General features: G+C 42.9%; 1 protein-coding gene across 1 annotated transcript; it reads right to left on the bottom strand.

Moving 5' to 3' along the window:
• Positions 1 to 5,338: 5,338 nt before the first annotated feature.
• On the bottom strand, positions 5,339 to 15,055 carry DNAAF6 (dynein axonemal assembly factor 6). Its single transcript, XM_080553505.1, has 6 exons — positions 14,664 to 15,055; positions 12,883 to 12,946; positions 11,317 to 11,422; positions 9,324 to 9,420; positions 8,461 to 8,546; positions 5,339 to 6,122 (listed from the first exon to the last, which is right to left on the bottom strand). Exons 1-6 carry the CDS (start codon positions 14,760 to 14,762, stop codon positions 5,993 to 5,995), a joined length of 582 nt encoding a protein of 193 aa, XP_080409631.1. The 5' UTR covers positions 14,763 to 15,055; the 3' UTR covers positions 5,339 to 5,992.
• Between the last annotated feature and the right edge of the window lie 135 nt (positions 15,056 to 15,190).

A 15,190-nucleotide genomic window follows, 5' to 3' on the forward strand; every position in this document is an offset into this window, starting at 1 on the left:
TACAACACAGTTCCGGCTCTACGAGACCCCAGCCCTGACTTCCCACAAGGCCTCCAGTGCCCACATCCTTCAGAGCCCCACCCCCCGCACACATACACCTCATCCAGGCCGGGTGGCGAGGCACTAAAGGCAAATCACGATGAGGGTGGTGCTTGGTGGCACACTCAGTGTTTTCTTGGGGCCGCCAGAAGCCGCGCAGCCCGCTAAATCACACTGACGCTCAAGCCTTCTCGCAATGCCCGTGACCCAGAACAAAACCAGAAACATTTCTCACCTTGTCAGAGCTTCCCACATCCGGCCGTCACCCAATTATTTCTTGAATCACCCCGGGCACAATGCAGACAGCCCCAAAACCAAGACAAATCACATATCTTCCAGCTACCTTCCTGCTCCTTGCAGAGCAGTCATACCCCCTTTCTTTTTCCCCTCCACGAACACAGCACGGGCTCTTCCTGCTAGCTGTGCACCCGTTTAACCCCCCGGATGGGGCCCTCTGACTCCCAGGTAGCCGGGATCAGCTCAGGTGAGACCAGGCCGAGCTGGCCATCCCAGGTGAAGACAAGCCCTGCCTCCCCTTCATGAGTTTGCCTGCTTGCCTCAGTGCCACCTGGGGCTCTGCCTGAGGGACAGAGCTGCAGAAACCTTGGGGTAGAAAGTTGTTGGTCAGGAGAACCCCTCACCTGCTTCCCCAGCCTGAGAAAAAGGCATCATCTCCTTAAAATTTAACGAAATCCACTGTATCCATCCCCATTCCTATCCCTCCCCTTTTTATACAGCTTTCCAATGGGTGAAGAACTTTCCAGAAGAATTTTCTTCTCTGCCTTGCAGCTGCAGGAGACAGGCGGCCAAATGCAACCGAGCTGCCTTAGCAACCTTTGCTGGGTTGTGATACCACCAAGTTAAAATAACTTGGATTATCAACTTCAGAAACGAGCTGACAGGCTGCTGGGATCCACAAAGGAGGCTAATAATTAAAGAGAGATGGTCTCCAAGGATTGTAGGTGGACAGCATCAGCTAGCATACTGGTAAATTCCTATGATCTTCTCTTCAGAAACGAGTGCATGAAGACAGGAAAGAGATGAATAGGAGACATTGAGTTGAGAAAGGCCAAAGTGGTCAAAGATTTCACTGGATTGAGAGAAATATTCCAAAACCAAAGGCGTTCCTGCGTTGTCTGTGTCGCTGTTGCCGTGGGCTGGATCTCAAAAACTTCTTTAAGCACCCTGCTGGGACACGCAGAGACGTATCAGGAGCAAAAAGAAACTTTCAGGCTTTGGGAAAGGCTGAAATGCTGAACGATTCCGGCTTTTTCTGGATGGACTCACTATTTGCACCAGGGCGGTGTGGGGCTGGCTGTGTTTGAGGAACAGACGCACGCTAGGCTTGTCTGTTAGAGGGGCCCCTTCCCATTTTTGCCCAGGCTCCTTGCACAGCTCTGCCTTGGCCTGCAGCCTCAGACCTTCGATGTAACTGCCTCATGCACTTCGGGTTCTGACCTGCAGCGCTGCGGTGCCCCTGCACGCACGCGGAGCAGACGCAGAACAAAGCTTCAGCCCTGCATTAGGCTGGGCGAGGAGAGGGGGATCAGGCACTTCGCCGACATCTGGCACGTCCAGCCAGGGTCAGATGTGCCGAATGCCACCTGTGGGGAGACTGGTGAGACACGTCCGAATGTGAGGACGACTGGGGGAAGTGAGATGAAGCACTCAGGGGAGATCAGAGTCCCCTGAAATGAGACTGGAACAAATAACTGGGAGGGAAAGGGAAAAATGGGGCTGCTCGGCATCACAATCCGCATGTAAAATCTGCCTGAAGGAGACAGAATGAGTGAAGAGGGACAAACAGAGAAGTTGTCCCCTGTTTGTGGAGATTACAGGACAGAAACAAGACACCCGCAGTAGATTCAAGGCACCTTCCCCGGGTCCAAGACAGCAGACTGACCAACTGTGTCTGGCAGCAGCTCCTGAAGGAGATCCCAGAGAATAAGGGTAAATCCAGGCTGCAGGCACCACAGAGCAGAGGGTAAAGGTCTGCTAACGCCAGCAGGCCCAAAGGCACCCACTCTGGTGTGAGACGGTGCACGGGCAGTGGTTGTATGAGCGCTCAGCGAGCACACTGGCCACGCTCAAGCCGCTGCCTGCGTGGCTTGGTGCTGCCGCGTGCTCTTGCCATCAGACTGCCTTGCTGTATATCCGGGAGCTCAGGCTGCCAAATATCTGGAGTAGGTACTGCTAAAAGCAGTCCCCTGCTGCCTGAATGAGACAATCTGGGATGCCCTGGGGACAGTGCTTCACTGAAGGTTTCCTTTGTGTATTGGTGTTCCTCTGCCGGTGCCGGCACTGCAAGCTGCGAGGGGCGCAGGGAAGCTCGTCCTGCCCCCAGGAGCCCCGTCACACACAGAGCACTGGGGGCCAAGGCTAGATGGGAAAGACAGAAGCGATACTGATCTTGTCTCCTTACTTTCTCCATATGCTGTAGGGGAGTGAGAGATCTGTCTGTATACCGAGCTAGTTATTAGATCCAGCTTAGCTATTTCAGATAACCTTTATCTGGTGGGAAGCAGATACTGATAAAAGAGTGTGTCACACGATGAAAGAAGTACGTAGAAAGTCTGGATACAAACTTTATGCTGAACAGCAAAAATGTGAAGTAATTTTTGTTTTAAAACAAATACAAAGGCTATAGCATGCTGCTACCTGGATGGAGAAAGATAGAAATGAGAACAGTCCAGAAGCTAGTCTAAGGGAAAAATCTAAATTTAAGTTGTTGTTCTGTCTCAGGCACTTACATGGAACAACTCCTCTAGTTTTTCTGTTTCTCAGGCTGTAGAATGAAGAAAGTAGCTTTGCCTCAGAAGTTCAACACGTAGGCAAAAGTGAACGTGAGGAGAACAGAAACAGAGCAAGCTGGGCTGTGTGCTTTAGCACAAGACCGTGGTTCAGATGGAAGGCAGGAGCAAGTCAAAATGGGAGCAGTGACTCTGCCACCACAACTGGAGGACGCAACGCATGACCGAGGCAATACAACAACCTGCAGTTTATCAGAATGCTACTGTAAACAGCCTCTATCTCATTTCCACAGCTACAGTACCCTCTAGTTAACTGCAATACATTTAATCAAGATGTTTCTTAGGGAACCAAATAAAGCTTGATGATGCTTAATGGCTGGGGCTTAATGGCTGGGTTGTTTAACTGGGCTCATAATTTTGATTAATTAAGATGCCTGCAGGTGTTGGAGTGGTACTTAGGCAATAGCTTTGATGTTCAGAGGCAAAGGGGGTTTTGTATCCCCTTCAAAAGCATTTCTACCAGAGCTAGTTCAGCAAAGCAAAATTGCCTTCAAGCATTGCAAAAAAGTTAACTCTCTTGTAGCCAGCTGTACCTCCCAATTTTCTGGGAAAGTTAGCTTGCATGTCCCTTTGACCACCTTCCTCTTGGGATGATCTGCAGAAAAAGACTTTTATTCTAGGGCAGCCTCTGTCTCCTTGATGAAAAGGAAGTAAGAACACAAGAGGATCTCCAGGTGGTGATGCCAGTTGACCTGATCAGAACAGCAATCTGCACATCTCTGGGCAGATGTTTCTACTGTCTTGAAAGCACAACAATAGTTTGTCCTTTTGAACACTGGAAAATATGAAGCCTGGCTTCTCCTGAGCTTGTCCCCTGTGTTTGGGCACCCTAACACTGCAGTTTCAGCGTGCCCTGCCCTGCAATATCCTCTCTATCAGTTACGTCACCAGCTCGCCAGCTTCCTCCCATGGACTGGTGAGGATCATCTATTGTAGCCTGGAATATGGGTGTAGAGTGACTGGCCAGCATATAAAAAAATACAAGCCCCAAAATACACAAGAACTTCCCTTTAGGCAGAACTAAATTGTATTTCCCTCCCATGTATTTGTATTCAGCAGCCAACTTTCTTATAAAACATATGTACCTTTGAGATTTTTGTCTCTTGAATGCAGATGAAATGTACCCAGGTTAAAAAAAGATCTGGGGAGAAAACAGGACATGAATACCAGTGTGGCACATTCTCAATTCCTATTAGAAGGACTGGAAAGAGGCACAATGAGCCAAACTCACCTTTGTAGTCAGTATCAAGCACTAACACTAAATTATGCAGAACTTACGACTGAAAGCTTAGGTAATTACTACATCCAACTATAAGGGGAATATTGCCTTGTGGTTGGAGGACTGGAATAGGGCTCAGAAGAGCAGAGCTGTACTCTCTGCTTTGCCATGGACTTACTGAATGACCTTTGGCAAATGTTACGTTCACCTGTGTATAAATACAGTGTCAACCTTCCATTTTGTAATGTACATAAAAAATGCAACAGCATAACAGCATATTGTCTAGGGACCTCAAGGCAACCTTTTTTTCCAAGAAACAGCATTACTGTAACTTCTTGGCAAACACACGCAGTACAAACTGAGTCAGGAGGAATGATCTCAGCCTCTTCATACATCTGCATTGTTCCCCTCCACCATGGCTTCCCTGGAGTATGAATAAGAGACATTCAAATGCAATTTATGGAAACTTTAGCAAATACAAACTGGAGTAGCCCCTTAGCGTTGTCAGCATATCCAACTGCTTGTGATGAATCATAACAACCGAGGTACCCATTTTCCATGCAATCCAGTGCATTAACACTAAAGTAGAGGTTGAGCAGTATTATTCAGACCCAAGGAATAGGTCTGCTTTAAGGGAAGTGGTTGAAACATACAAACATCAGCTAACTTCATCCTAGAGTTATAAGGAAGTATATTACAAACAAATTCTGAAAATTCTAATTGACCAAAAAGATGTCTGAAAAAATCACCATCAGTGTCTTTCATCCATCATGGAAAATTCTTCTTCTCGGTTGTCTCAGTTCTCAGTCACAAATTTCCTGTCACAAATATAGCTGCATGGATACTATCCACAATCTAGCTAGTCTCTATTTATTTATTTATTTATTTATTTATTTTTATGCCAGGCAAATTCAGGACCCAATCTATTTTGTTGTTAAAGTGATTACAAGATTTTAGTTAAGCGTGCTTAAATTCCATCAAAGTGTGAGTCCTGTTTCTCCTCACCTCTTTGATCACTGAGCAGATATCTTTGCTTGCTGCATGACTAACAATGCTAAGTGAATGTATTTGCCCAGAAGCTGGTAACATCATGGTTACTCGTCTCTGTTGCTCTAGATTAGACCCAAAGGCCAAAAGAAAAGCTCCTGTGCACTTCTGCCCTTTAAGAAAGTGGTACTTTGTTATGCAAAGTTCCTCTCATTCCACGTTTAGGAAGTCTCTCAGGACATAATGCAGAGAAGGCAGAGTGAAAGGTAACTGGAACAGTTCATTAGAGCACATTCTTTTATTAACAGAAATCAGAAGAATAGCTGGAGGGACAGCAGGTGAATAGATGACATCGAACCATACATTGTCAAAAATTGTTCAAAAGAGCCAAGTTGTTCAGCAACACAGTTGTAGTTGGTTACCTTGTTCTGCCAGGGCAAAGAAGCCTTGGAGGTGTGGGTACGGATCCCTGATGAGCTTTGATTTTCTCACCAAATAGCTAAGAGTGGGTTCTGAACTGGTCCCAGTGCCAGTACTGGAGGCCAAACAAATATCACTTGCAAGTCTTCTAACAGTAACTAAGAACCAGCGTCAATGGCCAGGGCACCATTGTGCTACTTATCAGCCATAACCAAAAAAATACTTTCCCTGGCTTACAGAATTTGTAATCTCCTATCTTCTAATTCACGGAGGCTGTAACAGACTGAAGGAAGCAGAATACTAACCGGATCAGTGCAAGAGCCAGACGGCTCCAGCTTACAGAACCTATGGGTGCTATAAATAAGTCTTTTTTCCTCCCGACCTACTGAATTTATCCAAGGATGTTCCCCTTGGACTGTTCAAGGGGAACAATCTCCTATTTCAGGACCACTTAGATTTTGAGAAGACTTCAAATTTAGAGATTACTGTTTGAAAACTTTCTCCACTTCTCTATCCGTCAGGCAAAATTGATGAAATCAAACTCCCTTGTCATCCTCAAGGTGACTTCTAAGATCTCCTCCTCAGAGAGGAAACGAGCTTTACCATTCTTGCTGTCTACGGGGCAAGGGAGATGCAGCAGCAGCTTCCTGTAAAAGAGGACACTGAGTTTTAATGTTCCAAACTATGTGAGCAATTAAGATGACATTGAAAGTTACTCTTGCAATTCACCAATCAGTATACCAAGGAAAGTCCATTCAGTATATCCTTCTCATGATAGATTGTGGAGTACCTGCAATACTTGATGCACAGCTATACAGGCCCTGGAATATTTCCAATGCTTCCTTTCTTTTCTCTGTGGCTACGACAACAGCTTCCAATGATGGATTGTGAGCTCTCTCCACTGTTCTTGCTTATACACAATGCCGCATTTTAAATGCAGATGAAGAGCTGCACTGATAACGCTCTCCTGGTGGTAAAAATCTGAATAATGCCTAAAGCCTGAAAGTGTCTTTAGGAGCTTGTCTTGTAAGAAATAACTAGCACAGCTGGAGATTCTGGACAGTCCAGTTTCACAAAAGATATATCTACACTGTAAAACACAGTTACAAGAGTGAACAGAGTTGTAAAGCTGTTGAAATTCTTTTTTGTAACCTACATTGAAGATTAATTCAGTGATCCCCTACCTTTGGCTCAGGCCCATACTACACAAAGGTTAGACATTTGACTCAGGAGTTATTCGACATTCCCTTGCTATGGCAGACATTCCTGGAATGTCTGACAATACTTCTGGTTTATCTCCTCATTAGGATGTCTAGGTCTGGACTCCTTCAACTCTAATAATAGTTCAAGCTTACTTGCTCATGCAGAATCTGGACTCTTTCCTCTTTATCACAGGCTTATCTATTGACGATATGAATGATTGGCCAGTCTTGGACCTCCACTGATTTGATAGTGCAAAGAGAACCAAGTAGACTTTAGAATAAAGAAATTTGCCCAGCCAAACACTATAAAGCCCTACAAGACAACATGGTAGCGTGGATAGGGGTTACTTCAAACTGGGGTTTAAAATCATGGTGACTCTTCCAGACCTTTTCATCTGTGTAACAGCAGCCATAGATGAAAGCAGCACATTCCAAACATCTTTGCATCCCACCTACTGAAGGCAACAAGTTGTTATAATTTGGAAAAGTCCTTAAAACCAGATGGGCTTAGAATCAACCCCAGGACTACAGAGTTGGAAACAATTCCTTTGAGCTTTCCCATACATCTGTGAGATCACAATGTTTTTTTTTGGTATGGGGAACTTGAAATCTTATTTGTTTCTTTCATACTGAGAAGATTTGCACTTAAATTTACAAAAGCAGCACTGGCTCAGGCTGTACCCAAGCAACCATTAGATTTACAACAAACTTTGATTTGCTAGGCTTGTGACAGCTGGATACTAAGATAATGGCAGATCTGAGTCACCAAAAAGACAGAATTGCAAAAGAAAAAGGAAGCTGAAGCTTTCCTACATCTGCAGTATTGCATTAAGCTACCTCTTTTAGTAACTACAGGTCATGCTAGTTATTAGCTGGACAATTATTCCTCCTGCTTTACCTGTTTCAGAGCCAGAACTTTCAAACATTCTTTTAGTACTGTTGCATCTTCAGGTTAAATTCATGCAAGGGGTAACCGATTCAGGCTGGTTTTGTCTATGAGAAAAGTGACTTTTCTGCAGTTAGTTCTCTAGGGAGAGAATTTATTTTGGCCTTAATCTATGGTGCACACCTTGAACTGATTTGCCGGAAGCTATTCACGTATGAATCTTCTCACATCCCATTCAGTGCAGAAAGGTGCAGGTAGAGGGTTGAGCTTTCTTATGAAACACTTTATTGTGAAGAATTTAGAGCAGAACAGACATGGCAATTACCTGTGCATCTCAGGCAGGGCAATTGCACAGATGGAAATATCGAGGAAGATTGTAAGAAGCCTGAGTATAAGTCAGTCAGTTTGTTATCTTCATAGTTTTGAAATAGCTAGCCCTGTAACAAACTCAAAGGGAATCTCTTCAGGGAAACCTTGTACCATTTCCATGTCTGCATCCATGCCTAGTTATGTCCAGAGTTTCAATACCTGAAAGTGTCTGCACATTTTTGAGCACCTTCAGTTGTTCATTTGTACAAATTAGTATTTAAAAAGCTAATTCCCAAGAAGTCCTTAAAGACTGGGCAGTTTTTTTGCCAGACATTTTGGGCCCTTGAAGCCCTACTGCTTAGATAACCAAAACTCTGTTTTAAAACTATTTTTGCTTGAATAGTATCACAGATTTAAAGCTAGCAAACTATAGACATAAGGGTGAAATATAGTTGTTTATTTCTTCTGTGTAATTAATAATCCCATCTTTGTCTCTACCTTTGATTTCCAGCATTCTCTGGAAGGCTTGATTAATCTTCCTTTGAAATAATATATTACTTGTACTTCTGTCAATTATGTTTCACTTACTTTTGGGGAGTTCGAAGGTCAAGAACCTTGTCCTGGATATCTAATGTGATGTCTGAGACCTTTGTCTCCGGCAGCTTGATTTTAATCTGAAATGACAGGCAGAGGTAAAACTGTGATTAGAAATATAGACCTACAAGCCATAAAATACACCATCTCCACGAACATTTTGATGCTAGTGTCAGAGCAACATTCTGAGTAGGTAATATGTATTAGAGAAAATATGACAAAGCGATAATTGTTTTCAATAGCTTAGTGATGTGTGTTGATACCTTAATTTTCTACAAAATCCTGGGCTGATAGTATACTTGGCAGGTATTCTTTACCCACCAAAAGCCCCTGGATTTGTGTATTCCAAGGACAGCTTGCTTCAGCGAGAAAAATTGCACAGCAGTTATACCAGTCATGAAGTTCAGAAAGCAGGGAAGTCTTTGATCATATAATAATGGGACAGAATCTGTTCCCTGTAACTTTAAAAACTGTCGGTACTGTGGCATTTTGCTAACGCACACACGGTAATAAATGCAGACAGATGAAAACTCTCAGTCCCTCTCCACCCCAAAACTGTGTCCATGATGAAAACTCATTTTAGTTACTTTCATTTCCCTCTGGTCTGTGTGGCACACACTTTAGCAGAGATTCTCTCGGGTACACTAGGTCCTTGAGGAGATACACATGAGTTCCTCAGGTTAGCAAATGTAAATATCTACAGATGCTTAGATAACTGTAAGAAAATCCTACAGGAAGCCAAAGACAGCCATACAGCTTGGTGTTTACATACTTTCTCTCAAGAAGAAGGACAGATTGAAGACAAGTCTTCAGAGAAAGGGCACAAGGAAAGGATGGGAGATACAGGTTTAGCTCACCACCATATCTTCACAGCAAGCCGTGGAAGGGTCTTTCCTGCTCATCCCAAAGAAGACATCTTCTGTTCCCACCTGCTGTTTGAATAAAATCTCATACCTGAAAAAGAGAAGTAGTTGCCTAATACCAGAGAAGAGGCAGGAAACCAAAGGAGATTGTATTTCTCCGGGGACCATAAACCTTTGTATGAATGCTGATATCCTTATCACCTTTCCTCCTACTTTTCAGTCTCCCTTCAAGCCTTCAAGCCAACCGCACTGGAATTCTGTCCAGAGTCATGACAGAGTTAGCTACAAGACACGTGAAGAACATTCACTCCATCTTTTAGGATAGTCACCTTGCTGTCTCTACTTAACTAACCAGCCTTTGCAGGATCATGGAACAGAAAATGCATTCCAAATGAAAATGATACTTATCAACTAGTCAAAACCCAAAAACTCTTGAGAAAAGGCTTTGAAAAGGATGCTGTCACAATTACACGTGTTCTGTTCTGTCATTCAGCCTATTCTTGCAGCCCGAGAACACCACTGTTATCTTGTCTAATTTTAATTGCTTTGCATTTGGCCAACATCGATTTTCTTCCCCTCAAAATCAATTTGTTTAATTTAGAACCCTACAAAATCTAGAATCACATGTTCCCTTCCACTTGATATTTAATGAATGAGGAAATGCAAACTAAAAGAATGTATTTAGAACATATTACTCCTGCTAAATTGAGCAAAATAAATGGAGTCGCTTCTCAAAGCTGTTGGAAAAAGTGTATGGAAAGTCTTTTTTACATCTCCAGTGTTCATGTGCATATGTAATAATTCCTAAGTCAATGAGAAATCTGTCTAACCACTCTGGATGCACCTCTAACCATCTGTTTTCCTTTTGGGCCTTTTTCCATGATTTAATTTGATGAACTATTACAAAGATTTATATTCTCTTCTCATCTGCGCAACACAGGACAATTACTTGAGGCTAGAGAAAGACCACACTTTACCCAGCAGAGAGGGGAAGGTCAAAAATAGCATGAGAAAAGCCTCTGTTGTGCACCCACACAAAGAAAACATGTTCTGTACCTCACAGGTGACAGTTTCAAGAACAAGCACACAACAGTATGCAAGGATGCAGCTGAAAGCCAAACCATTTTTGGAAATGCTGAGCCTAACTTCAGACTGGGCTCAGTCCAGTTTTTATATCAGGAAATTGAAAAAATAATGGCATGACTTATGTGCAGAGAAAAGTGATGATTCTGGACTACGATCTCGTGTGCAATATGCAGCTTCCTGGATTTCAGTGCATCTGTTCTGACATCTCAAACTCTGGCATAGTGCATCAGAACACAATGGTTATAAATTCAAAGTCTTCTTTGTGAATTACTTGACCCTGAAGGCTTTCTGACCTCTACAAACTGCAGCATAACTCGCCTCACTATCCATTTCGAAAACATTGTATTTCTATGACCAAAGGAAAAGACTGGTTTTAGGCTGTCCCTTGACAGACTATGATTGAATAACAAGATTTTAAAAAGTTTAAAACTGCCTGCATGTAGCCTTCTTTCCTACTGTAGTATTCGTCTCTGAAGAGTTGAATTATTTGAAATATAAACATGAGTTTTAGTATTTTATGAATTTGAGAATGAAAAATGAACATGTTTCAGTTGCAGCAGGAAGAGCCAGGTATTCCACACAAACTTGGCATGTTTCAAAGATAGTAAATCACTTTGCTGGTCTCCTTCCCCTCCTAATCCCATTTGGTACAAGTATCTGACACTGCAAATAATCTTGTGACAGCAAAAACCAACTCTACATTTCTGTTACGAGATCAGAAGGCTTCCAAGGGAGAAGTTAAAATCCTTCCTCGCTTGTTGCTTTAGTTGAAACACTGATGTCATTCCTTTGCCCTTTCATGACTAGCTTTTCAGACTGCTATTTTTCACTCACATTGAAGTTAACTCATTTTTCCAATAAAACTATGTAAAACCCATGCACGCCGTCTCAACTGACTTACTCTGGCTGTTCTCTAGGATCCCAGGTATCATCAAATTCAGATCCTTCTGGGACCTCCTCCGTATTCCAAATAGTTTTCTTGTTTTCAGATTTCACTTCAGAAGTACCTGTAAGTGATGAGAAAAATCACACTGTCATGTTTTATAGAATGTCTGTTTCTCTAGGTTTTCAGCAAACTTTCATTTTTCTAGACTTAAGAAAAATCTTTGTATCAAAAAAACACATTATAATTAATGATTACAGTCTCCTTCCCCTCGATATGATATGAATCAGAATTTGCAGAGGGAGGATGTTTTCTATTCTATTCCCTTAAATCTCCTTTACTCAACCTCTATGTCAAGGAAATTGTCCTATCAGGCATGAAATATCTAGTCCTTCAAAATGTGTAGAAGTATGAAGTATTAATCTTTCCCCATGTCCCTGACGTGAGATTTTAAGTGAGCAGAGTCATTTACAAAAGGATCTCTTCCTCACATATAAATCCAGTTCTTCCCATTAACTATTGAGCACAGCACAGATAAGGTACTGAAGACGCATGAAAGTCCACGGGAAGAATAACATGGTTTATACCTATTCTACAACAAAAAATACATTTTCTAGTTAGCTGGTAAATCTGCAACCTGGAGGTTTTTATAGTAAAATCTCTGGTTATTTCTGGATTCCAAGCAAAAACAGTCAGTTGTATTTACGACAGTTCCTTTCCTGTTAATTTCATCCCGGTCCTTCTTAAACTGTCTTACAGGTTTAAGCTGTCCAATTACGTGACACAGTTAGTCCCAGGAAGAACTTCACATTAACTTTGCTAAGACTAGACTTGTCTTCTTTTCTCTCCTGAGTACAATTCGAGGTGTTGACACAAATTTATGAACCTTCAGGGTATTTGTTCTCGTTGTCTGAGAGTCCGCCTTTCTCTAGGATGCCAGAACACCTGGAGTCAGCTAGCGAATTGAGCTGAACTGGGTTTCAAGGCAAAGAACAAGGTGCAGTAAGGAAAAAACTGAAAAACAGCTCTGGGTTTGTTGAGGGCAGCCCTGAACAAAGCTTATTTTTCATCTCAAGTGTTGTCTAAACAGGGTTGTGAAACTTTTGGGAGTAACAACATCTCTGTGTTTCATGGTATATTTCATAACTCTAACACTACAAGCACAGACTCAGTTCCATGCAGTTTACTCCATGAAGATCCTTTAGGATGCGTACTGAAAGTCCCATCTTCTGTGTTTGCTCTAAGTAAGAAATAACAATTCCATGAGGTGCTTATTTGGAGCCTTTTGCTGCTCGGTTATGACTCACCCCCCCGCAGCCCATGACCAGGCTGCATTCTCTGCTCAGGTTATTATCACCACTTGAGGCTGGTACCCTCTAGAGTTACCCTTTCTGCTGCTCTTTGTATGCTTTGTGGTTAAGTTTTCAGGAAAATGAGAATTTTAGCGTAACCAAAATGCAGTGCTATTTCCATCTCAAAAGTCCACCCACTTACTGAAGCAAACTATTTGTGGTGATTTACTGCAGCTGTTACGGTCTGCTAACACACAACTGAACGCTACGACATACAAACACTCCTGCTTACCAGAGGTCTCTTTCTTTACTGGTCCAATGCTACCAGGAGTCATAGCACTAACAGAACAGCGTGGCTGCAAAAAAAGTCAAATTGAACTCCAATTAATTTTCATAGACAGCAGCCCCATAACAACGAGTATGTATGTCAGTAAGCATAACATTATCTGAGGTCAAGTAAATCACTGCTAGAAAAAAAAAAAAAGAATTCTCCCAGTTTCAAGCCTGAATCTCTGAACATGTTCTTTTACTCTCACTTTGCAGAGAGGAGCTTTGATAACTAACTGGGTTTAGACAGGACTCCCAAAAGTAGAGTTAAAGCCAGATGTGCTTCTTGAGCGTTAGTTTCTATGGCATTTTGACAAAATTGTCTTGCTTTGCCTGCCATGAAAATATTGAGTGAAAGCAAGGGGGCTACATGCAAATCCCATCATAGCATTTAGATTCCTTTTAACAGAAGAGATCATATGAGGCAACAACATTTTCCTCTAATTATGAATCAATTTAGTGTTAATAGGCCAATGTGAGGCATTTCTATACATAGAGAAATTCCTTGGTTCGATAAAAAGTGCCTCATATGCACAGAACATTAAATTAAATCAAAATAAAGATTTCAAATTACCCAGATTGACTCAGACTTAATTGACATCACTTGTGGCAATTTTCCATTTCTGCCTCTGAAGTGTCATTCATTTTATTAATAAGATGTAAACAAATTATTTTAAAATCAGGATGTTTACTGCAAAGATGTACAGCAGTAATACTAGCTTTAGAAATCAAGCATTAAAGAGAAGTGTAGCTAGAGTATGATGGACCACATCTATCATCTACTGAAAGAAACTTCAAGAGAGGCATCTCTTTTCCCCAAACAGTCCCATTGCCACTACTAGTGCACAACTGCTGGGTCAGCCAGCTGGCTCCTGGAAGAACTGATGCCACAGAGGAGCACTGAGAGCTTTGCCAATTTTTGTTATTCATGTCGCCATACAACTTGTTGAAAATCCTCAGACTTGCCAAAGTTTTGAGCTTTCACTGAGGCTGTGCACATTGTGATTGGTGGTACCTGTGGTCTTCCCTGAGCGTGACAGACCTAGGTATTTCTCCCCAGTACATATACATGCCTAAATTAAAGCAGCAGTTGTATATTGCAGGAGAAGCAGACATTTTTTCCAAAATATGTGATTTTCTTCTAGTCCTGAGGTGAACTAATAAAAAAGAATAGAGAGATATTTCTCTCATTAACCATTCGGATCTTTCATCTTAGCATGGTTACTCACTCTACCATATTCTATCATCTCCAACATATCTAGTGTACTTCAGTGATCAGTTATCTCTACAGTTCTCGGATGTCTGATGCAGATTTAATGTATTCAGTTGCCTCTGGATGTTTTAGTCTTTATGCAGAAATTGAGCAGCAACTTTTTTTTTTCTTCATATGAAATCCTAACCGTAATTGCCTTCACCTCTAACAGACTTCAGGGGAAAGTAGATGGAAATCTAAGTAACTATACGTCTCTCAACTACACGTTCTCATTTCCTTTAGGATGAAAAAAGTGAATATCCCTCCCGTTCTCTGGTCACAATCTCTCCTCATACCCCTGGGACAGCATCTTCCTTCAAGAGCGTATTACGTTAAAAATATCTCCTATCTGTTTCAGTCGCTCCAAAACCTTCTAAGGTTTTAATTCTCTTTTTACTCAGACTGGGAAAAAAGGGATTTGCATCTCCGTAGCTGACACGGATCGGCTGCGGTGCAACAGGTGGAAGAAGCACCACTTCTTGTGACAGACTCACCCCTTGGTCGTCATCATCATCGTCGTCGTCAGGCGCATCACTGAGCAGTTTGGCGAGGGCCTGCAGGGAGGAGGCTGAGGAAATGCTGCCCAAGTCCATAGCCGCTGCTGCAGGCAGAGGAAAGCACGGCTCAGAGACTGAAGGAGCCGCGCTTTGCTCTGTACTGACACTCCTCAGGGGCTTTATGTTCTAGGGGCATTGCTCTCGATTTAAATATTGTGTGCGTCAATACATGCATAAGGGGGCCCGATCTTTTTGATGAGGGACCCAAACTGCAGGTTTTTGCCCCCAAAAGGCTCTCTGGCTGCAGGGCACAGGGACCGGCCCGGGCCGGGCCCAGCAGCACCTCACGGCCCCCCGCGTCCCCGTCCCCATAGCAACCGCTCTCCAGCTCCTCCCCGCTTCTTCCAGCCAGCCAATCCGGCGTGGCGGCTCAGGAGCGACGGCAGGCTTAGCCAGTAGAGAATGAAGGCGGTGAAAAGCTGCGCGGCGATTGGGAAGCTGGGCGAGAGGGGCGGGAGCAGGGA

This window comes from Anser brachyrhynchus, assembly GCF_964034855.1.
Source record: "Anser brachyrhynchus genome assembly, chromosome: 13".
NCBI lineage: Eukaryota > Metazoa > Chordata > Aves > Anseriformes > Anatidae > Anser > Anser brachyrhynchus.